Here is a 24,562-nt window from a genome sequence, read left to right as displayed (position 1 = left end):
AGGATACGAGATTGCCTGAAGCCCCCCCCTTGGCGCAGGCTCGTTTGTCATTCCATTTGGCCACTTCAAGGATGAAGCTCTTACACACTCGCATACACACGTGAAAAAAAGCTCTGCGCGGCTGACCCACTTCCATGTCGATCTGACAAGGAACATGCCGAGTGAAAGCAGTTTCTCCAAATTGCCATGCATACTTGATTAGTCAGTGAAACGAGTAAATATTACGATATACTTATGTTCATTGCAACGTCAGCAGTTGTGTGCGGAATTGAATAAGTTGACAGTGCTGTCAAAAATTTTCTGCTACAATAGAACTGTTCAAAACTGTAAAATTGGTTTATAACTGTGACAGTGAAATATACACTGCAGATAATTCAAAGTCAATTTTTCGGATTTCAGAAAAAAGCTTGTGTCAAACAAACGTATGTTCATTATTTTAAACACGATAAGAAATAGATATTTCGGTACATGAGCGATTGAACCAGTCTTCTTCCTAATGTGTCTGACGCTAGTTTCCGGTATAATTAAACGTACTTCATAGCTGCGTCGTATTGCAATTACGTCCGCCATTTCCAAACAATTCGTAGTCAAATTCATATGATATACGTATATGTATAATGTAACGCGGTGTAGGTGAAGAAGCGTTGGTGTGGCGGATACGAATGCAGAGATGAATGCGAACGTGTAGACCGAAGAACGTAGAGATCCATAAACGTATAAAGTAATTATAGCCTTGCACAAAGTGTCTGTGTGCGGGGAGCAAAAGCAGTCATGTGATTTCACTGGCGAATCATTGCATTTCACCGCATTCAATGGGATTATATTCCGTCGCATACATTATCGGTATTCCATTTATGGAGATCAAGAATTTCCCCAGGAATTTAGTCAATTTTCATTCACATTCGTGTTCGATCAGTCTAAATATCCGATATCAAGCAGCTACATGGCCATATGTATGTGAGGACGTAAACATATATCGCATTATATGTGGTTATATACGCAATGATTTTTAACTCGTTCTATTCTATTCAATAAATAAGACAATTGCAAATAAATCGTATATTTTTATTTATTTTTTTTTTTTGTAAAAATCGAATGTTCGAGATCCCTAAAAAATGAAATGTGTATCCAGTATACGATATTTAACAAACACATACACAGACAATAGTGATTTTCATTTCCGAAATAATTATGCCTAGAGAGGCCCGAGGCTGGTAGAATTTATAATGCTCACAATGCAGTGCAACTCTGCTAGTTCAAATTAGCATGTATGTAGCCGGGTTGCACCGCAATAGCGATAAGTTTCCGTTATATGCATGAATTGGCATTTATCGTGAGCACGTACCTACTCAAAATTTACGGATTTTGTGCAAGTGGCGATACCGCGAAATCAATGCCAGAAGGCAGGGATAACAATTTTGCCTGATTCCCCCTTGGCGAAATTCACTACCATGGGAAGTTGAAACTGGGGGTTAAGTGTATGCAGGTTTGAAAATTTCGAATTCACAATTAAACTAAAAACGAAAAGATGCCGCAGGCAAAAACAATTTGAATTTTGAATCGTCATCATGCGCGGGTACGCGATTCGATACGATTTCGGATATAATCATCGAGTAGCTAATTATTTCCTGTTGCCATTGGCAATATTCGCATGCACTACCCTCTGATGAGATTATACATATAACGTGTAATTGGAGAAAGAAATTGAGGAATTTTGGTTTTTTCGAGGCATAGATCACTGTCCGACAGCATCGGGCGAGTTCGACGAAACTATTACGCCGCCCTATTGGTTCAGAGGCCCCGATATGCGAAGGCTTTCCTTCCTTCTCTATATTCCATTTCATCCCGTATACATAATACATCGCCCTCTTCGAGCAGGCAGCCAGGGTAGATTTCTATCAAATGTATTCTTATTTTTTCGCTCGATTTAACAGGCCGCGATGGAAAAATTTTCCTTCGATTCCCTTTATCCCGAGTCATTAATCTTATACCCGAAACGAAAAGGACTCCCACGCTGGAATTGAATCATCGTAACAGTTTTCCCCTCATCAATATTTGTTAAGGAATCACTTTTTCCCTAACATTATACGCTCAGTTTCGTTCCGTCACTCCCTTCCCTCATGTTCTCTCCCACGCCTTCCAATTCCGGTACAAATTTCTTCTGACCCGTCCCTTCGACCAACGCATTGTTCGATGCTGTATAATCGTTTTTACAACCGTTGTTTCTTCGCTCCCGGTCATTTCGGATAATTGAATGAATACGATCACGCGCAATTTTGTTTACATTTTTCGCACGATACGATGCCCTGCGTTATAACGTACTCTGCCGGTATGATATAACAGGAGGATTGTGTATTCCGAATCACAATAGTCAGACGTGTGTCCCTATGATTTAAACATATCGTTGATAGCCTAGATCCTCGGATATCTCGCCTGCACCAACGCTCCGGCGCACTGCATGCATATACCTGTACATATTATATGCGAATATGTACATCGACGGCGAAGCATGAAAATTCAATAACCAATAAGGCTCGGATATATAAAGGCACATGAATGCATAGATGTGCATAGCTGGAAAGCTGAATACGGGGTATATTAAATTTTACAGCAGCTACTGTGCAGGTACCGACTACAACTCGGTACGTGTGTTACAGCCTAGATATTCGTCATATTCGATTTGCATTCGCGTCCCTACTGAGTGCCATTTCGGACTGAAAATCGTAAGAGTTTAGACGGAGGTGTGTTTTTTCAAGGAATTCGGCGAACTTTCGCTGCAGAGCAGAAGTTTGAAAATCGGATTATCGAAATAACGAATACTAGCTTATTTTCCCCGGAATCGTCGAAGCTGCAGCAGTGCTGCATGCGCGAGAATGTTTGTGCGCTACGTTTTAATTCCATTTGCTCACGTTCGGCTCCGTGATATCAATGAATTAGGCGAACCATTACCTTATTAGATGGTAAACGTTGAATAACTTTACGGAACTTCGGGATTGGAGCGATAAAACTTTCAAGTTTCTAGACTTTGAAGTCGAATAAATCGCGCAGAATTTTATACACCCAAATCGAATCCCTCCGAACAAGCCGTTTACATAGACGCTGAATATTTTGTCAAAAATATACGCAGATATCCGAGGAAATACATGTTTAAACAGATCGGCTTGCCAAAGTGCCGGCCGGCTTTGCCAATAGCATAATGCATTTTCAACTGAAACTCGTTTCCCAGTCTGTGACGGCGGCGGGTGGATAGGGCAACGGTTTTTCTACACCTACGTTACACAAGCGCGAGCTTTTATCCACGGATTATATGTCTGTTACGGTGAATCATTTCGCCTCCGCATCATGCGCGGGTCAAAATATACTTAAAATATTTCACCCTTCACGTGATGCTTGAATGTTTCATGTACATATATTATACGTCTGACTCACTTATGGCTCGTTTTATTTATTTGTTTACGTCATATCATCCCTAGAAGGGTACTAGCTTCCTCAAACTGCTGAGCTTGCAGAAACATGATATTCTCTTTTTTTCTTCCGTCATTTTTCCTCTCTTTTTTCCATTCATTTGGGAACCTTGCCAGCGAGTATTCTGCCTGGATATGATTCTGACCCAAAAACGCACCCGGCAAATTAATAAATTATCGTACTTTTTTTCTCTTGGCTTCGCGCCGAATTACTCAGTATGCGTGGCCCTTATACTCTTCTCACGAACTCGGATATAATAAATATCGCGTAAACTTTTGGATAAACTCCCTACCCAGATTGCAGCTAACCGGTAAACAGATACAACATAACCAGCGATCATCCTCTGACGAAAAAACAATGTCCTGTTCGCTGTTTTTTTCGTACTACATGTACGTATGTATAAATCATCTCAATGATTGATCTACAAATATACACAGCCATGTATTTGACGAGCAATCTTTCACATGGATCCAAAACATTTAATAATAATTTCAACCGCATGAGGTAAACCGATCACAGGGATAAATAATGACAAATGAACAATAAAGTGCCCAGAAAGTTACTAAAATAAACGCTTGTGCTTGAAATTCTCCTCGCTTCCAATGCGGACAATATTGATACATTACTATTTACAAGTAATGCAGTAAACGACGCGTCATTTTCTGTGATAAATCTATTCCCGCTAAATTATTGAGGATTAAATAACAAATTAAATATTACAAGTTGTATTTTACCTCGAAAAGATCCGTGCTCCATCGTAGCGTAGGTGAGAAGTTGAGTGTCGTACGATGAAATCTATCTCATTCAGTCTATTGTAAACCACATGCACTATCACTGGGCTTGAATAATCACAATTTATTGGAAATATACCGTGACAATCTTGAGAAACGATCAAGTGAATCAGTAAAAAAATTCAAATTTCGAATCAAAGACACAATATGGTACGCGAGAAGAATTCCAATGAAACTATCAATAAACAAATGTTGAATCGATTATTGATCAAAATCACAATCCGATGTGCAAAATAGTGACAAGGCTAAAAGTAGCAGCCGGAATTAGCAGCCAAACGTTCTAACATTCATTCGAAATAAGGTAACGAAGTCCACAAATCAATATTTTGTGATATTACTAGAATTACGAGAGTAAATCTGAACTGCATTTTTCTATTTCCAAAAAGTTTAACACGTTTGGCTGCTAACTCTGCTGCTAGCTTCGGCTTCGTAAAATAGTGATTTGCTTCTGTAATTCAGACTAGCACATTCACATGATCACACCTATTTTGATTAACTATCTCAGCACGACGTCACTGTCACGCACGAAACTGCATCACTGTATCTGATAAACCATTCTCACGAATCGCACCTGCGTAATATGCGTATTATACGGATACTTCGCGATAATAAATCACTCGCAGAGAGCATCCCGCCCCGTTTCCAGACACAGACTGACATCCAGGCAGCTAGAGTTCACCGGTAACGATCGCAAGATCAAAATATTTTCGCCACGATAAGGCGGAATAACACGGGCTCAGTGTGCCTGATGTCTTAGTTACTTACAGTGTGTATGTTTATGCTCAATATTGATGGCAGAGTGTATGAAGATTTCATAAACGAATCTTTATACAGATAATCTAATCCTTCGTGTCTCATTGAAGGTCTCGGTTCAGATCGTGACACGCAATTAGTTCGAAAACCGAAAATTTTAACGTTTGGAAAATTCATTCGACTTTTCTGGAACGTACAGACATCGAGATTCTGTTTCCCCATGACATGACGCTTCTTACAAAAAAATTGCGTGTACAAATATTTCGTCAAACAGTTTGACGAAGATTGTGGATCGGTTCGAAATCTGAAGTGTGTGGAAACAAAATTTCGGTAGCAACAGTTCAAAGCACCGATATTCAGCGCATTATATCATGTAGATTTATGAATTTAATCATCTGTACTTCCGCTCGCTCGACCAGGTACTAAGAATGAATTCGTAACTGCCCGCTGTAGTAGAACCCGAGTCGAAAGAGACGTCCAGGGAAGAGATTAGGATCTACCTAGGGTCGGATCGCCGTCAATCGCTAATGGCGGCGCGCGTGATGTCGGTTAGAAAATGCGCTCAGGCCGTGAAGCAGGAAGACATCAGCGATGCCCTGGAACCGCGCCCATCGCGCCCATGGGGTCACATTTGCGTTTGCACCACGGGGGAGACATAAAACCAGATAATGGCAAAGTGTAATTAAAACCCGTAAATATTCGCAACGTAGAGCAAATTAATTTATGAATCAATTAGGGAGTCGCGTTTAGATATGCTATCGCTGCTCGGGCACGCGGACGAACCGGCGAACGAGCGAGGAAGCGAACTCGAACAGGCTACCTACCCGATATCACTGATCCAATAAATAAGCTACAGATACCATCTTTCATTTCGATAATTATTATTCAGCCGGCGTTAATTAATTAAGGACGGAGAACGGAACGGACTAAATAGCGATAACTAACACAGACTCCACGTGAATCGCTCGATTTTACATTACGATAGTCGTAATGACATTCGTCCTTCCTCCGTCTCTTCTATACGGTTATCATTCACTGGTTATGTCGATTCGCACAGATCTATATGTATAGCTTTTCGGAAAGCTGATCGAGGACATCGTCGCGTGTATCCGACAATCTGAATAAATGTCTGATTTGAATGAATACAAAATTCGGACGCGTAAGTTATTTACCAAGTTTGGCAGATCTAATACTCAATCATTCTTATGACTTCTCTTTTTACATAATTGTCACACGAAACTTTTTATTCAACTTGCACAATATCTTGACGATCGAAGCTTATCAAAGTGAAACGGGATTTATATAGATATATACATATACGTAGGTACACCAGTCATTGGCAATTGGCCGGAGCGGAGATACTTTTTATCAACAGCACCCTGGTAATTATGTGACAATTAACTTTAACGACATTCCGTTATTCCGGTTTGCGACGAAGCATACGAAGCATGTGCCATCAGTTTACCGAACCGGCAACAACGAGATCGAAATCCAATTACTTTTTAATATTGTTCGGAGGCGAAACGGAGTAGCTGTGCGTATAAATGTTCGTGGAGGGGTGAGTCGTGCCGTGGATGCAAGGGTAAGAGGACGTCACTGCGGGGGTGAGAGAGGAGCAAATTGTTGAAGGTGATCGAGGGAGGGAGGCAAGCGTGAACATGAACGAACGAACGTGTAAAGTCGCGGTTACGACTGCCGCGGTGAGGTCAGCCGTTTGAAAACCATCGGGTGAAAAAGCTCCGGCGAAGCTTAGGAAACACACTGAAAATCCCGAAAGCTCGGAATTCGACAGAGAGAAAAATAGCTGCGTACGTGTTCAGGATAGCAATAGCATCAATTTTTATTCGCGGCTCCTTTTTTGTTTCACTTTCTATTCCAGTTATTCTATACGTACAGGAGTCTTGGAATGCGAACGTTCTGAACGCATCTTTAGACGCTCGCGACGTCGCGACGCTCGGGTGTAACATCCCACGTGGGTGTCGTTACACGCCATTGCAGGGTGGATAGGAAAGTGGTATCGATTTCCGTTGCAATTATCATTACCATGCTAATGAAACGAATAATACAGCTCAGGTGAGCAGAAGCATTTCCAATATCCAGCTTACGTTGCACCTTAGGTATATATATATATATATATATGTACGTATATGCCGTCCGAGGCGAGAGACAGCAGGGTGAAAAAGTTCGAGTCCGCGCGGTTGAATGATCCTTGTGTAATTTTGTTCAAAATTCTCATTGTGATAAAACAATGAGAGCCGGAATTCGGAGTGATAGAATTTCGGAAGTTACTATCTTATCTCGCGGCAATTCGCTCTCGGGAATTATACTCGTTTTCCGCGGCGTATAAAGCGGTTCTGTATGTATAGTATATACGTTTTACACACACATAATGTATATGTATACGAAAGATAAAAAGATAGGGGGAACAAAGACGGGATATAACGAAGTTGGCAGGGGAATGATTCGCCGCGCGACCCTCTAATCAAATGGCGGTCTAAGCCCCAAAAACCCCGAAACGTGATGTTGCCTCTCCGGGGAGAGAACGTGCAAAGATACCGCGGTGTGAACGACCCCTGCATAACAATATCGATACTCGGAGAGTAAAAATTTTTTTCCTTCCACCCAAGTTTCAAGCGCAAACTGGCATCGCGCCGGAACAACAACAACAACGCCCGCGGAACGCGAACTCATTAACACCGATTGTCTGTGCATGTATACCTGCTAAATGAGTGTAACGGCGGGGGATTTGTTTTACCTTTTTCATTACAAGTTTTATCGAGTATTTCATGATAATTAAATACAGTCTCGCGAGGCGGAGCTCTGTTTTACGGATTCATAAACAGCGGAATCAGTTGACTTGCTAATTAATTAAACCCTGCAACGAAACGTTGTCTGTGTACACGTGTTTGTTATTACGTGACGTTTCGAATGTGAAATTTTAACAAGCGCGTAACAGCTGTGTGACGTTGAAAAAGGCACTGCATTTAATCCGCGTATTGAGTTTAATTGGCACATGTAACTCATGCGTATGTATAATTGTGTACCTACCTACGCGTATTCGCTTCGAGTCTTGCGAAGCGTGGGAAGCCGGAATTTCGAAGTAATTCTCCGACGTCTGTCAATGCATGGGTTCGTAATATTGGAAACAATATTTGATCGCACAACTTCTATAAATAACAATCACAAATGAGGTTGCTGAGGCATTTGTTATAGGTGCTGAAGACGGAGAAGGTCTGAGGTATGAGATGTGAGGTGTGAGAGGACCGCCAGGTTCAAGGAGGGAAACAAAAGTAGGAACTGCACCAACACAGAGTGACCACTAAACACCCAACAACCAACAACAGCAGCCAACATCGAACACCGATAAACCAACGTACTAAACCAACGACAAACGTCACATTGTTATATATATATACAACAGAACTTAGTCAGCGAAGACTGAGGTAGATAGTTGAAACAGTATAATAATATTAAGAGTAATAACAATAACGATTATATAGTACAGATTGCATTATCGTATACATATAAAAATAATTATTTATACAAACGTGAATGATACGTAATCGTGTTACGAGAGCACACGGAAATACGGTACATACAATACTGATTTTTATCGGGCGATTGATGATTAGCAGAAAGTGTCGAACAAGATCGCGAAAGTGAACCGTTAACATATGATAAAAGATCAGAATCGGATAAGGAACTTGAGAGTGAAACATTGGAAAGTTTCAACAGTTTTAATGCGATGCCTGCCCAGTGAATTCGAACACAACTGCGTCCAAATTTGCCTTCACATACCTAGACTGCAGTATATGTCATGGAACATTTTTGTAACATAAAGCGATTGTAAATACATGTAAGATAATGTTTCCTGAGCAAGCAACGTAACTTCGATACGCCATTTGATCCGTGTGCCCAATGTATAGAATTTTCCAACAAACAAATGAAAAATGATGAGAAGAGAAAATTAAATAAACAATTTGCAGGTATATGTGGGTATGATCGTGACGTTACAGCTGTACATAACATCGACAACGATGACTCTAAGAACAGCGTGACAGTATATAACAATATAATAAACGTAAATAAACAAAAATTGAACAAGGAACATTGCCAGATACTCCGACTAGGGAGGGTAGAGTAGTGACGTACCACATTTAGTGGTAGCAGTAGATAGTAGGTAGTATTCGGTAGTAGTAGAATGGTAGATAGTTGGTAGTTCGTTGTTGGTAGTTGGTTGTTGTTACATTTCGCGTTGCGGACACGGCAAGAAGAAGAACAGACCGAGGAGGTGTGCGGCGCCCCCGGCCAGCCGGTCGCTCATCACACCCTGAAACAAAACAACATCGTCACACCGTTCCCGTCAGAGGGATCTTGAGCTGCCCTCCAATAGTTACGCCCTGCAATAATCTAAGAGGGAAAGTTAGCCCCGAGGCAGGGAGGAGATTCGGCGAGAGGGTGAAGGGGGCGACGGGGAGAGCGTGAGATATACGGAGCATGGAGAGGGAGCGAGCGAATTCGGTCGATGGGTCGATGGGTCGTTGGGTCGAGAGGCACGCAGCTACTTCGTCCCTCGTGCAATTAGCGAATTAGTGTCTCCCTCTCTCCCTCTCTCCCGCTCTCCCGCTCTCCTGACCACCCTCCGTCCCACCCGTGATCCCTCTCTCCCTCCGGCGCCCACTCGACATTCGACTTCTCGGCATATACATAGGCTAGATTTATTCCCCCCTGCAGAAATCCGAACGGCGTGAAAGCCAAGTGCCTGGGAAAGGCAACACGTGCTACCCGGGAAAAGATAAAGTAACGTTTGTTTAACCTAAAAGCATTTTCCACCTCGTGCTAATATAAACAGCTGTTTTCTCTGCTAGGCAACAGCTGTTTGCCTCGAAAGTGTCACATGTTTTGTTAATTGGCCGAAGTCACACTGCACCCTTCAATTACTCTTTCGTTACGGATTTGTCACATTTCTTTATCTTTACAGCTCACAATATGGTTGGTACGATAACTTACTGTTACAAGAAAAATTTAGTTAAACTCATTCGAGTGATGCTTTGTCGAGATAATGAAAAATTCCGTTGTAACGGAATGTTGGGTTTCGAAGGCAAGGGTTGAGTGTAATCAGAGTGATGATAAACGGTATTACTTGTGTGTCTTCCCATCCTCTGACTCTTCCCGAACACACATACCGCGTAATCCAGATCGGTTTACACAAAGAGGGTAAACAGATGTTTTTACCACTTGTAACACACCCAATTGCGTACTGTAATACTTGAAGATAATATTTGAGCAGAACCCTCTGGTTGAAAAATATTTCTACATGTCTGCGTCCAGACCAGGCCAGCCACAAAAATTAATGTAATTTCACGCAATAATTTTCAGGGTTCGATTACATTCTAACATAATACTTACCATTAATTGTAAATGCATATTATGCTTTTCAAAGAAAAAAAACAAATATATGTATATATTCACCATTGGTAAAGTAGCCATTACAGCATTTTTTTCTATTCGTCCCAAAATGGTTTTGGATTTAAAACAAAATTTTCTGATTTCCAGCAATTAAAGCCCCCCCGCAGAAGGGCAGTAAATTTAAGCGATCGCAGAAATATTTCGAAGACACAAGATGGGGGATTCGAGTATCGTTTTAAGCAAAACTCGTAGTTATTACGTACACTTGAAATGCACTTGGAATTTGGAATTTTTTTGGAATTTTCGTTGGCTTAACGGTTCGGGAAGAAAAGTAAAGTGGGTATAAGTAGGCGGTGGGCGTGTGTGGGTGTTAGCAGGGGTGGAAAAGGCGGGAAGGCGGTTGCAACTTTCCCGCTCAGTCGACAAGACCTGCATACAAAGTGAACTTCATAATACTCGGCGTACCGGGTACCTACACGTAATATTTACGCCTATTCATTTCCATGCATTTGCCAGCTACTGCTTGCCGGTCCAGCCTTATTTTCCCACCACGCCTCTGAAGTAATACAACTCTGCGCTATTCATTTCACTATACGAAGTCTGATGGAGAAACAGAACCGATGATTTTAATAACACCAAAGTGAGACGGGACCAGAGCCTAGATTAGACCTACCGCTAGGAAACTAGACGTGCCCGATGATGTAACCGCTAATACCAGTCCGCATAATATTCAGGTCGATGGATCAAGTAAGAAATCGTATCTATGAATATCAAATTTGTTTTCGCTGATATTGATACCTATACGTGTATGGACTTTCGGAGAATTCAACTTTTAGTTTGGTTTAAGATCGAGCGAGTTTCTATACGAGGAAACTTTATTGCAGTTGATATTACCAGTCGTTAATACTTCACCAGGGATTTCCAAGTCTTCGGTATATTTCGAAATCCCTCCGTGAATCAGAGACGCCAACTTACATCGCAAGCCATGTTTGTCAGCGGTTCCGTTTAAACAAACCTTATCGGTAAACAAGGTGCTTGCTTTCACTCTCGATAATCGCCTTGCGCTGTTTTATTGCTTTCACATCTGCATCTCAAAGTACTTATTGAAACTTCACAGCGAGATTCGAAACCAATTTTTAACACGTTTCGTAACAAATGCAGTATAAGACTGTATATTGAATTTTATGTAACTCAAGTATTGGCCAAGGCTACTTTAAACTCGTCAATGCCTAATGATTTTAATATGTCTGAACCATATCCGGAGAAAGCTCAAAAGGATAGAATAACATTGATTCCAGCTAAATTTATGTAAAATTTACACATCGTGATCGCAAGTGATGGTATAATTTCCATCACCTAGCCGAACGAAATCGGTATTTAATGTCTCAGCATTGGTTACATTCCACAGATATTCAATGATACCATGATATAACCATCCGATTATAAAAGAAGGAAATAAAATAGAGTAACAGAGAGAGAGAGAGAGAGAGAGAGAGAGAGAGAGAGAGAGAGAGAGAGAGAGAGAGAGAGAGAGAGAGAGAGAGAGAGAGAGACGTAACGCAGATACGGTACGACTGTAATCGTATGTTGTCACCTGCAGGACTGCACGCAGCGCAGTTGTCAGGCCGAGTCAATGGGTAATCTACCTGGTCTAACCAACTGGCTATTTCACTAGCTATGCGTAGTGGCTGCGGATGGCGAGAGGGCCAGTGGTGCGGTTACAGCAGCAGTGGTAATGGTAGGGTGGCGACCAGGCCGATCATTGCCGCATGTACGCGTATGCCTGAAAATCGAGCCAGCAGAGATCAGCCGATCCGTAGGGGATCTTCGGTGCAGGTCGATTGCATGCTGGACCCAATCGGACGTCCGTTTGTCTGACCGGTACTCGGCGAGGAAACAGTGAAATTCCGACGACTACAGACGCGGGAAGATATCTATCAAGAACTTTCGAGTGGGACTGCATGGTCGAGAGCGGTCAAGAGCGGTCAGTTGTCACGGTTTCGAGGACGGGCTTGAACCTCAGCCTCGGAATATCAATTTCCCAGCATTGTGTTGGATTAGCAAGGCTGCTCTCGCTATACCCGGGTGTCGCTTTACCACCGAATTACCCTCACAAGCGCTTATACTGATCGTCAGTTCAAATCGCCTCGAGTACCAGCCACAACGGATGTATTATGCCAGTCAGTTTTACTATACGAGCAGAAACGTATAAAGCCGCATACGGCCGTGAATACTGGGATCAGAATGAACGATTAAATGGATAGCATGAATGTTTCAGTTCAACCGGTTAACACATGTTTCAATACCGAAGTGATACTCGATCTATGAACACCAAGATACTGTGGTGGTGGTAATTAGGCAAATATACTTCTCCGAGCATGTGATAGTTAGAAAGTTTCTTATTTCACAATACCTGCTGCTGACACCAGTTATGTAGGTTTGTAGTTTCAGACTATCTTGTCAAATATTGACTGCGAGCAAAACATTCTCCCGCAGATTAGTACCTCTAGATACCAGAAATAGATGATTCTGGGAGTTTTTTGGGACAAAATTTGCATTCCATTAATTTTTTGCCAGGCAGTAAGATATCCTTTTCAGGTTCGGAAACAAAATGAGGTTATACAATTCAAGTATCGTCCTGCGCGGCTGCCCCCATGAAAAGATCTCAAATCGTTTTACGAGGGTAGTTTTAAAACAACTTTACGAGAACCGCGTGGAATTTTGAAATAAATTTGCATCAGTTTTACTGCCCCTAATATACATAACTACCAGTGTTTGGCACTGATACCCAGCCGGTAGTACAGTCACTACTGCGGTCTGGCTGTACAGAGGGATTTTGGTATACACTGCCTTCCGGAAGAAAAGATATACGAACTCTTCTTTATGGTCACTAGTATAAAGTATGTGCGCGCTGCAGTTCGAATCTTGAAGGGAGCAACTGCCTAAGAACAATGTTGCATCGCTCGCCGTATCGCAAGAAGAGCAAGAGTCTCTGCAAGCACACCTTATTCTCAGGTTTCGGATAAAATCTATGTTTCGGATTATACGTCAGGGATTAATATACCAACGCTCAGTCGTTTCGTCTGCGTAAAGTGAAAAATCTAAATTCCAGACGAGCGATCCCCTCCACCCTTTACGGTTTTCTCGTCCCCTCGGCAGCCCTCTACAGCCCATAAAATACACCCGGACCGTTCCGCGGAATTCCCTCTATTAACTCAGATTAAAAACAGCGAGTGTAATAATAACATACGAGGCTGAACTCGGCAAAAGGGTTCGAAGGGCCGAGTAGGAAGAAAGGGAAGGGACTAAATGGGCGGAGGGTAAGACAGAGAGCGTGGACCCATCGTGAGCCCTTGAACCGTTTCATCCACGCTGATGTAATTAACATACCTTCGGGCTAATACCCGCTGCCTAGGCCATTGCGTAGTCCGCATGGACGGATTATAGTCCCGCAAAACGTAATGAGAATAGGGAGAATCGACGAGGGTAAGCAATTGACCCGGGGAAGATGAGTAAAACGTTATGTAACATGCCAGTTCGCAGTTCTGGGTTTCGGATGTCATCGTCCCTCGGCAACCCATACCTAGCAGTATCACTTACAATTAGTGCTAGGGTGTACTTTATGCCTAGAGTTATTTTAACGACAATTCCTAGATATTACATGGGGGGGGGGGGGGGGGGCAAATTTAAGGCTGGGTGTAGTATTTCACCAAGACCCTAAGGATGGCTAAGGTTAACTGGCAGATTTGGGAGGGTCGGCTATGAATGTGCCGGTGCCGTTACTCACACGCGGAATTGGGTGGAAATAAGAAACAGCTCGGTATAATTTTGCTGAAATAAACGCCCGAGATCGCTGCCTACCTGTTTTCAGAGGCTGGCTGACTTCAATAACTCCGTAACAAGGAGGTTCGTGAAACTCTCAAATTGTTCTCGATTCAAAGTTTCTGAAACTGTATATGTGTATATCTAGAAGAGCCAAAACATTCCCAGTCGACATAATACGCCTGTCAACTCCAGGCTTCATCGTTACGTTTCGAAAGGCTGCAATGAAACGGTTAACTAAACTGCTAGCTACATGTTACCTGTCACTGCCAGCGCTTACCCCTTACGGAGAAAACGTGGAAAATATCATCACCTCTGATCACGGCTGAAAAAATAAGTGGCACAGCGTTAGGAACGTTAAAATGGCAGGCAAGTTCCAGCCCTTCACCCTGCTGCAAAGGCAGCTTTATCCTCGGATTTTTCTTCGTTTCTCTTTGTTGCGAGTACAATGATTTTTTAAAATGCAACCCACGAACGATCGTGAGAGCTTATTTAACGCGCATCCCTCCCCCGCCTCTGCTGCCCTCTCGCCAATAATTCTTTCACCCCTTTAACGGTCCGAACGTACATATTAGGCGTGGAAAAATTGATCTGCCAAACCTTGAGCCGAGTTGTGTTACATTAGTCTCCTTTTGGGCCACAATCAACGTAATACCTCGCAACTCTTGACCTACAAGTCTACGGTAAGAAAATTCAAGGGTCTAACCAAAAGGAATACAGTAGTTGACAGTGATCTCAATTCGAGGAGGCTTTCTGAGAAACATCCAATTCAGTTTTACACTTCTCGACGATCTTGTACCGCAAACCGACTGGATTTAGGTACGTGTCAACGCCTTTAAGATCGACGAGCAATCTGAATGATGGGGATTACGAAGCACACATGAGTTTGCGTTGGATAAACATAATATAATATGTAGCACAAATATGTAATTAAACATAGTGACTTAGTTGGTCAAATGATGTACGACGTTCGTATTTATACAATTGTAAAAGCTTACGTCTATTACTGGCGGAATTCGGCATTTAATTCGCAATCAGCCAAACATTGAACACTGCTTATTCTTCCTCCCAAGTTTACGTCAGAGAATACTTTCTACTGGGTTTGATGGGCAATAGTAATATTGTGAGATGACGTGAACAAATACGAGGCATAAACTGGACGCGAATTAAATGCGACGCCAAGATGATATATCCAGGTAATTTGTGTGGGGACCGGACGATTCGCAATTCGTACCTCTGACGAGGTCGTCAACTTTTCCTTTTATTATTCTGTAATTCGTCTCGGCAGGGTTACGATTGTTGTTTATCGTTTTTTGAAGCCTGTTCGTGTTGAACCAGACCTCCTCTTCGCCAATGTGGTTGACAATAACCTTGATGCCGCTTATATACTGCAAGGCCACTTCGTCCTGGGCTAAAACAACTACGTTCTCTGGTTTGAACGGTTTCTCTATGTTCCAGCAGGCGAGTGCCGTGTGTTGTACAAGCTGGAAGAATAAAATTCCTCTCCTCGAGGTCGCCTGAGGACCGGCTTGGCTTTGGCGCCGTTTCTTCGATTGAAAAATGATAGGTTCCTCGTATTGTGCTCGTTTCAATGAATCCGTATCCGTAAACTTTTGATAGTAGCTTGCCAATGAATTGAAGTAAAGGTATCTATAAATTTTAAAACACGTCTCAATTGTTTCCCATCGTAAATAATACCAGTCTAGTACTGTAGAGTTTTTCTGTCCGCTCGGAAGCAAAATGGGATCTTGTTTGTTTTACTACTAACTAAAAATTGAAGCTGAATATTCGATTTGAAAATTACATCAATAGAAGATAAAATACTGAATTCAACATGGCATACCTGGTGCTCCAAAATCCCTTAGGTGATAGTGACATACCCAAAGTGCCGTCAGTCAAATTGAAAGTATCATCAACGATAGTTATCTCCATAGCCTCGTCATCCGGGCCGAATGCATTATTTTGGGTGTTGTTGATTCTCCAGGAATAATCGCTTTTGAAATCATAAACCACAATCCCATTTGCATCTACATCCGCCATGTACAGAAAAGTATCGATGGGACTATCTCCGATGTCAACAATGGGCGTCACAAGAGCTGCAGCTCCATTCAACGTATGTTCATCTGGGATCACGTACTTGTGTATCAGCTGATCAGTAAACAGATCGAACACGAGGATCTTGGTTGGGCATACTCGTTCCGCACCGATTCTACCGATGTCTGTCACCCACAGTCGATTGTACTCATCGATCTGAATTGCAGGGTATATAATCGTAATTCTTTGTGAGACTTGACAAATGCGATGTGAAAACTGTACTGGCCCAACGTCAGGGTGCAATTGCACTGCTTCGATCGAATTGGAAGGTTGTTTGTGTTTTTTCTTCTATGAAAACTATTCTCAAACTTGAGTTCTTACATGGAAAAAATCAGTGATGAAAAAAAATTTTGGTTCACTATCTATTGATATTTGGTCCTCTGAGCTTCCAGAAATATCGATTTTTATCAGAAATTATTATAATTGTAAATAAGTAACACGAACAGAACAAACTTTAGACAGAATCAAAGTGAAAACAAATTGGAAATCCTTGAATCTTAAATTTTTTATGATTGTACAAACATAATTTTGCAATTTGCATAAATTGTTTCTCTTTTGTAACATGAAAAATACTTTAGTTTTCTGCAATGAACTCTATGAATATTAATGGTTATCCAATGTCAGTTGGAATACGCTGTGAAACGATTATAATGGAGCGTCAATTAAAAGTGTATTTTCATTATGTAACTAGTAAATAACGAATGAACAAGAAATTGCGGTGGGTGATTTATAAGAAAAAACTGTGTCAAGATCGTAAGTATCACAAATGAATGGACTACCTCTCACTACCTTGAAATCTACCGTGAGGTTATTACGTCACTGTGAGATTTAATATTTTTCTCAACGCTTCTGATCGCGAAAGCATGAGTAGAAATTTTAACGACATACTCGTGCATTATCAATAACAGTGTACAAATGTATACTGCATTGTAATACTCCGTCAAATTATTGATCCATTCAAGATCATTTTTAATGCTTACGTTTCGTGCACAAGAATTCTTTCAGAGCAAATTAATCAACAAGTTACACCTCGTCAATTTTAAATACGGAAATCTATGAGAGACATTGAGTAGTGTGAGAAAAAAACCAGCCAAGGCTTTTACTCTGGTAATTATTAACAGTAAATCTATTAGAATAATTTGCAAAAGCCTTGAACATTTCTTGTTCATACGCCCTCCTGGAAGATGCATATCTATGATTAATAATCCTAACGTGGAACCAGCATAAAAGTACATCATTAGTGGAAATTATCGAGCTTCGGTAGCGAGTCGCTAAGAACGCTTCGACTACGATATTTACCGCGATTCTGTAAGCCGTGACAATACTGTTACAGTCGGTGAATCTGTGCCACGTCCAATCGGGATAAGGTTCCAGCAGAGGACCTCCTGGTCCGTTCACGTCGGTGATAGTTGACAATACTATTGGCACACCTTCCGGCCACTTTGGACTTGTCACAAACACACGACCCTTCCTATCGATGTCGACATCTTGGGTAAACGCGTTTCCAAGTGTGAAGTTATTCCCGACCAATTGAACACTCGGCGGTACCCAGTCCAGGTATTTCCATTGATAAACGATTTCCAACCCCGTTGCTCCGGCGTTTCCTGCCACCGATGTCAGCAGTACAACTGCCGAGACAAACCAAATACTGATATCCATTGCGCGTGCTGTTCCTCTTTCGTTTATCGTGTTGCGATTCTTTAGCTTGGTGTCATTTATCGAAGACTCAGTTACCGTTCTATTAACGTCGACTGTCACACGAGTTGTGCGTACCACTGGACTGAGACTTACGCACAAGCATTTCGATCACCGGATAGGATACTCGAGTGTGAAGTGAGAGGTGCACAGGAGGTCGCTAAAGGCGGTGGGGATATCGTGTGGCGGTCAGTATTCAAGATTCGCCTCGAGCCTTCGATTCATTCCAATTTGGAAACTCGTGTTCTGCAATGTAAGCCGTAATCCCCACTTCAAAGTCGCTCACATCGTTTGACTTTGGTCATTAGTCTACCTATTGAACATGACTCTTGTCTTTGCAAGACTACTTCTAATGAACTCAACAGTAATCGAAATGAATTTTCAATTTACTCGCAACCAATTGGCGTAAAAAGCAAAGCTTTGTCGAAACTAGACGGGATCGTAAAAATGGAGGAGAGTTTGTATTTTTTACGGCACAATTCATTGCCTAAATCGACTGAATTGTAGGTGAGGCACTCAGTCAGTTAAATGGTTAGTGGCAATTTCTGCTCAGAGTTACGGAAAATCAAGAAAATCATGAAAGTAAGATTTGAAGCTATGCAATTTCAGGAGAAAGTTTAGAAATATAGCAATCAATGAATGCCATGCATGACATCAGTTGTCTCGAAACATGTAATTTCTGAATAAAATGTCTACACTCGTGTTTGTTTCGCTTTTGCTTTGTAGAAACTACCACTGATGTCATAAAGCGCTGAATACCTAAGAATTCAAGTTCTGTCCAGAAGAGTTACTCCAGGAAGTATATCCGCCTACAGAAACATAAACACTGCCAACGTCAAGGAATCGTACGAAAGACTGACAAAACTCGGGACTTGCGAAAGATTTTACCATCCAATCCAGAGTCGCTGTGCATCATTTGGAAAAATAACCCCATCTGGCATAATTCAACCACCGCGCATCTTGGTCCCAACGTTTTCTCAAAACGAAATCTGAGTCAACATTTGATGTTTCGAACTCTCTTGATCTGGAATAACTAGATGGTTCATACTAAGAATCAGCAAGTGCTGCGTCGTTTTCAATTCCTTTTGAAATGTTTTTGGTTTCATTGAGCTTGCAACTACTAGCAATGCAAAAATTTCCTGCTACGCTGTTGCGCAGTGGTGTGCAATCGATTGAATTCGCGGTTCAAAACTGACCATTACATGTTCGGTCGAACTGAACCACGATTACCACAAGGCTCTCAAGGGTAACAATTTCATGAATAACCTTCGCGTTAATTGGACCTGTCTTCCAGGAAGGCGAATTCATCACCTGCAAGGTCCAACAACGCGCTTAATCCCAACATCAAAGTTTGGTCAGTCAGTCTTGTTGGCCGAGAACCTGCACCAAGATTCCAATCTAGCCACAGGCTGATAGTGCATATTGAAATTGCTGTCTCTCTCCCTCTTTCGCCCTTCTCTCAATCTCTTTCTCTCTCTGTATCTCTATCATCAGTCTACTTCTAACCCTCTCTTCCCCTGACAGTAGTGTCAGCTTTCTGCATTAAACTTTTCTAGGCGTGGCGCTACTCGCATCTACTGGAACTTGAGATCATTGCCATAAGTCAGAGGCCTGTCAACCGATACTATGGTATATTATTTTGTTTCTCTTGATCTTGATCTATATACTTTATTTTAATTCCATTGATTTCTGAGGTCGCTAGTCATAGCTGTTTATTTTAGTGTCTGAAAAATTTTATTATGGCTAAATAAATCCAAGTGTGTATCAAGTGTCTCGTTACTGTCTAACTACGTTTGATAGTGACATTGTGAAACGGTCATGCTCTCGACTAGTGTATTGTATTTGTTACTTATCGCAATCCATTGTATAATGCTTAATATGGAAGCTTATAGAGTAATTTGAAATTCAAAAATTATACAAAATTTTGTAATATTAAATCATGTCTCTCTCTCTCTCTCTGTCTCTCTCTCTCTCTCTCGCTGTGTGAGTACCCGCTGCTACTACTACCGTCACTCTGTCTTTTATCCTTTTTCTGTACGTTTTCTTCAATGCTGCCTGCCTTCGGGCGTTTTAGTTGCAAATACTTGGTATGGTTACTACTGCTTTTCACCTCTTCATAAAATATTGATTACCGTGTGATGTGCACATGTGATTATTCGTGGTAAGATCAGTTTATCTTCCTAACACGCTCTACTAGGTCTTTGATTGTTCAACTGAAATTTTGTCGAACACGTGATCTTATCATAGAGATGAAACTCTCTGAGAAGAACTTACCCGTCAGTGAAATTTTTTATTCGGAAAAACAAGGCAATGTCTATCTGAATGAATCTCTTCAACGTAGTATTTACTATATGAACTGTTACGTAGGGATAAAGCGAGAGATCCCTCTGGTACTAGCAAATACGTGTGGTGCAAATCGGGGCAGATCTTTGCGCAAAAACACGATAGTCAACCAGTAATTAATGCTTTTCTTACGTTGATTTTATTAACCTCGATGGTTAAAGATAATTCTATTACCTGAATTCTAGTATCGCTGACTTTCTATCTATCTCTCTATCTATCTCACGTGTCAGCGTCGATTGATGGACTCAAAATCGGAAAGAATATCCCCAGCATAGAAAATCGTTGAAGAGTTGGCTAGATGTGGTTCTATTCTCGTTTGTATCATAGGCCAAAGTGCGATGCCTGAACGCATTTATTACCTGCTTGACTGCTTTCTGATCGAGTATGGTAGCTAAGTTATCGAACTCACACCGTAGAATGCAAGATGTAGGTCGGAGCGATATGGAAAGATAATGTCAAGGATAATTATTCGTTTGGATAATGATACTTTTCTTTCGGCATGTAAAGACACAAAATTTGGCAAGCCGTACTTTCAATCAAGGATGAAAAATCAATCGGTATTAAATACGGGTAAATTCGCTGAACTGTAATTGCATTAGTGACCGCAAGGTCTTATTTCAGTTACAAGTGTTGTTCATTAAACCTGCCAAATGGTATGCCTGACTTTACTTGTTCGTTAAAAGAACAGATTCTAAGCTATGCAAAAAAAGAACGTTATTTAAACGCAGACGACAACTTTTTTAAAAAAGCAGCTTTGACTAGCAAAAATTTTATAATTTTACCGCGAAGCTTTTCTGATACATAAAAGCCTGTGAGCTGAACTATAAAAGAAATTTTCTCTAGCATGCAAGAATTTTTGCTGAGTAACAGAGCTTTGTTTCTCGCGCTTCACCGCACTCAGAGTTTATTTTTTCTATCCTAATTCAAATAGCGTTCTGAAACTTCGGTTAACTATTGGAGATTGTGAGCCTCTGGTCGTATTTTTACCTATTCATCAAATAGTTAAATCCTCACCGTTACTAACGGGTTACATTTTCCACGGAATTCAATGAGCGGGATATAAATCTACCGGCATAAAAGCACTCATTTATTTGCTTACTGCAGATTTAAATGCGACCATTCTAATTAACGACTTATATCCAGGTCGTGTAACCGTTGAATAAATCATACAGGATTTAATTTGACAAGAGAGAGAGAGAGAGAGAGAGAGAGAAAGAGAGAAAGAAAGAAAAGGAATATACGAAAAAATGTTCGTCGGTTATAACTAATTACCATATCAACTACGATTAAAAAAGGCTTACCAAGTGTCCAGGAGGGATAAGTATTTAGGTCAATCGCTTTACATAACTTGAAAAAACGTACATGCAGCATATGTACACGTTTATATTTCACATATTTACCCATATGTTGTCAATATGCGGGAGAATTCTGTTTATTAAATTATTCGCCGCCTTTCACACAGCATACATAAATGCAACTCTCACAGGCTGTCATGTTTGCTTATTCTCACAGCTGATATAACTTACAGCATAATTTATTTGGCGAATGGCGCGAAACCGCATCGACACCATCGACGTATTCAAGATCGGTGTAATGGGACAGGACAGAGGCGAAGCCGCATCAATAGGCTGATTTTACTTTTTATCCTCCGCCTCTCTCTCATCCAACCATTTTATCTCTCACCCTCTCTCAGGCAATAACGATTTTCAATACAAGCTGCACGTTGAGCAGTCATGAACCGCTTCTGGACCACCCGCGGCATCCAAGTGTGTGATGAAATAGGCGCGTTTGCATGCAGCAGTGCAGGGCATGATGCACGGGTGTGTTACAACTGCAGGCTCCACCGAGAAAGGTTTTATGTAGCGACTGCGATGCCCAGTGTCGAGAGAGAAAACTCGGCGACTGGACAACGCGGTATTGTTGGGTCACGTTTCCACTCTTTTAGCGAACAAGGAGTACTGACGGGAAGGAGTTTCGCTGCGGAAGTGCAGGGTGGAGGGGCTGTTATTTGACAGAGCCACTGCATCTCGTTTTGCACGTCTCCTGCAGCCTGTCAGCATTGCACCCGACTTTTTCGTTCGTTCTTTCTATCTTCCTAGCGTTGTTCGCACCCTCGCACAGATGCCATATTCTAATGCACTTTCGAAACTTATTCAATTGCATTATTCAAATTTGTTTGCCTACAGTGCAAAAATACACCCGAAAGTAGGGGTGTTGGTCCTCTTTTATATTCGTGCAAAACTTGCATCGGAGTTTTGCTCGGAGCGGCGGATGGATCGAATGACGGTTTGAAAAATTCCTCTCTCTATCTGATTTGGTCGACTTCAGGTACGCGAAAATCAAATCCTTTTTTTTGACGAGAACAAGCTTATTGATTCGTTTATCAATTCATGTATCCGTTTCGTTATTTAAATCCACACATGTTTCAGCTTTTTTCACCAACGGCACGGAAGAATAAACGATATGCCGAACGTTCGCGATCCACGCAGAATCTCCGCTCCACCTATGAATTATAGAGTCTGCACTCAAATTGGCCGCTGCAGCGCTGTGTCGGTTTTTCTTATCGTGTAAATGTTAGATCATGTGACCAAGTTGATCGTAATCCTCATCACTCTTTCTCTAACTCACTTCACCCTCATTTTTCCCTTCCTTCATGTTTTCCTACATCCAACCATATTTCTTTATTTTCGTTCTTCTGCCAGAAGCTGAAAATCGAGATATTCCACACTTGTATTAATCACGAGACATTAAGGAACTATTCAAACGCTGAAGAATCGATGACCATTTGATGTATTAGATCTAATTGACGGCGCTAACAGACGCGAGAAAATAAGAAGCTCTTGTTGAACTTTCACCACATCGAAACATCCATTCAACTATACAAAAATTTCGAATTTCAAGTACAATTTTGTTTTAAATTTTAACACAAGTGGTATTTGACCCCTGTTTTTTTCGAATGATTTCAATTTACGTAAACTGTAATTCTTCACCAGGGATGCGCTTGTCCTTATTAGCGTATTATACACAAATGTGTAAAAGGATATACGTCGCATAAACTCCTGGGTATTAAACAGCAAGCAAAATAAGAAAGTCGTTAGTGGAGGCAAATGCGCGTAACGTTTTCCCTGGATTAGGCAACCACAATAATAATTAAGGATACCTCTACGCCGTTGCCATTAGCGGTTTAGATAACGTAAATTTTAATTCAAAAGATTATTCTCCCTGCTATATCCGCACATACGCAATGCTTATTACGTACTCAAGGACTGTTCAGCGAACCCGTGAAAATTACTCGCAAATGAGTCTAGTTGGCAAGGTGTGTTTCGATGGAAAACTGCACGTGCAATTGTAGCAATATTGTTCTCCCGCATCGAATGAAAAAAATTACACATTTCCGAATGGTTTCTCACGCCTGATCTATCAGAGACTGGAGCGGTTTGAACTTAAAATTCGTACCACCGCTTCTTCGTCTGTGTTCCGCTTTCACCTCCTTCATCTGTCCCTTTCCGAGCAGACATTTTCAATTTCGGTGGCTCTACGCCGGGCGTTTACACCGTTCCGTTCCGCGCCCTTGGCCTAAGAATTGGCTGAAAACTGAGCAACGCGACGGCGATTCTGACGGTGAAATTCCCCTTTATATTCCAGTTGACGCGTGACTTAAGTCGCCTAAAACATCTGAGAGAAACGACGTCACGTCCGGTAGCTCTGACGGCAGACGTGCCGGCGACGTTTTACCCGTGAAACAGCCGCGGGATCCTCGACGCGTTGCGATTTTGAACCATCAGCAAGGACGAGAGAAAGAGAGAGAGAGAGAGAAAGATAGAGAAGTCGGGCATGGAGCTCCTCTGTCGAACTATTTATTCCCGCACAAATCGCATTACCAACTCCAGCTGCAAAATTGACTTCTCCAACTTTTACGGCGCCTCCGTCGCCCTGCCGCCACCAGCTAACTTTGACTTGTACCACGGGTTTACCAAACTCACTTTATTTCTAAGAGCTTCCCCGCACCATCGGAGACGCATCTTTTTCCCGAGTTCCGTTGCGGCATCCATTCGACGTTACAACGATACAATTAGCGGAAAAATTGCTTGCATTTAATATCCAGCAATTGGAATTCGATGCTATTTCCGCTCAACAAGATTCTACACATTTCAAAGAATGGATTGCTTCGTATTCATCGGTCGATCTGT

At 41.7% G+C, this 24,562-nt stretch overlaps 2 protein-coding genes across 4 annotated transcripts in view; both read right to left on the bottom strand.

The window, feature by feature from the left end:
• Window positions 1-24,562, bottom strand: part of bru3 (bruno 3) — a 537,074-nt gene that overhangs the window by 380,633 nt on the left and 131,879 nt on the right. For 2 of the 3 annotated variants that reach the window (XM_069134117.1, XM_046615173.2), the window contains exons 1-2: window positions 4,740-4,881; window positions 4,200-4,431 (exon numbers count right to left, since the gene is read on the bottom strand). The gene's annotated coding sequence lies outside the window, so the exon portion shown is untranslated. Of the gene's footprint in view, window positions 1-4,199; window positions 4,432-4,739; window positions 4,882-9,161; window positions 9,340-24,562 lie in introns of those variants that run through there. The other variant, XM_069134114.1, reaches the window with a different exon arrangement.
• Window positions 15,132-18,154, bottom strand: LOC124213663 (major royal jelly protein 1). The gene is made up of 3 exons (XM_046615180.2): window positions 17,634-18,154; window positions 16,084-16,490; window positions 15,132-15,890 (listed from the first exon to the last, which is right to left on the bottom strand). The coding sequence occupies exons 1-3, from the start codon at window positions 17,991-17,993 to the stop codon at window positions 15,407-15,409; spliced, it is 1,251 nt and encodes a 416-aa protein (XP_046471136.1). The 5' UTR covers window positions 17,994-18,154; the 3' UTR covers window positions 15,132-15,406.

Source organism: Neodiprion pinetum, chromosome 3 (genome assembly GCF_021155775.2).
Source record: "Neodiprion pinetum isolate iyNeoPine1 chromosome 3, iyNeoPine1.2, whole genome shotgun sequence".
Taxonomy (NCBI): Eukaryota; Metazoa; Arthropoda; class Insecta; order Hymenoptera; family Diprionidae; genus Neodiprion; species Neodiprion pinetum.
Note: the sequence above shows the minus strand (reverse complement) of the source record. Positions and strands in the feature narration are given on the sequence as shown.

Excerpts from the sequence above, each read along its gene's own strand:
- LOC124213663 (XM_046615180.2), bottom strand. The coding sequence starts at position 17,993 with ATGGATATCAGTATTTGGTTTGTCTCGGCAGTTGTACTGCTGACATCG. Across the intron at positions 16,491-17,633 it reads TCACGGCTTACAGAATCGCG|ATCGATGAGTACAATCGACT; the intron begins GTAAATATCGTA and ends CCTGCAATTCAG. Across the intron at positions 15,891-16,083 it reads AAGGGATTTTGGAGCACCAG|ATACCTTTACTTCAATTCAT; the intron begins GTATGCCATGTT and ends TAAAATTTATAG.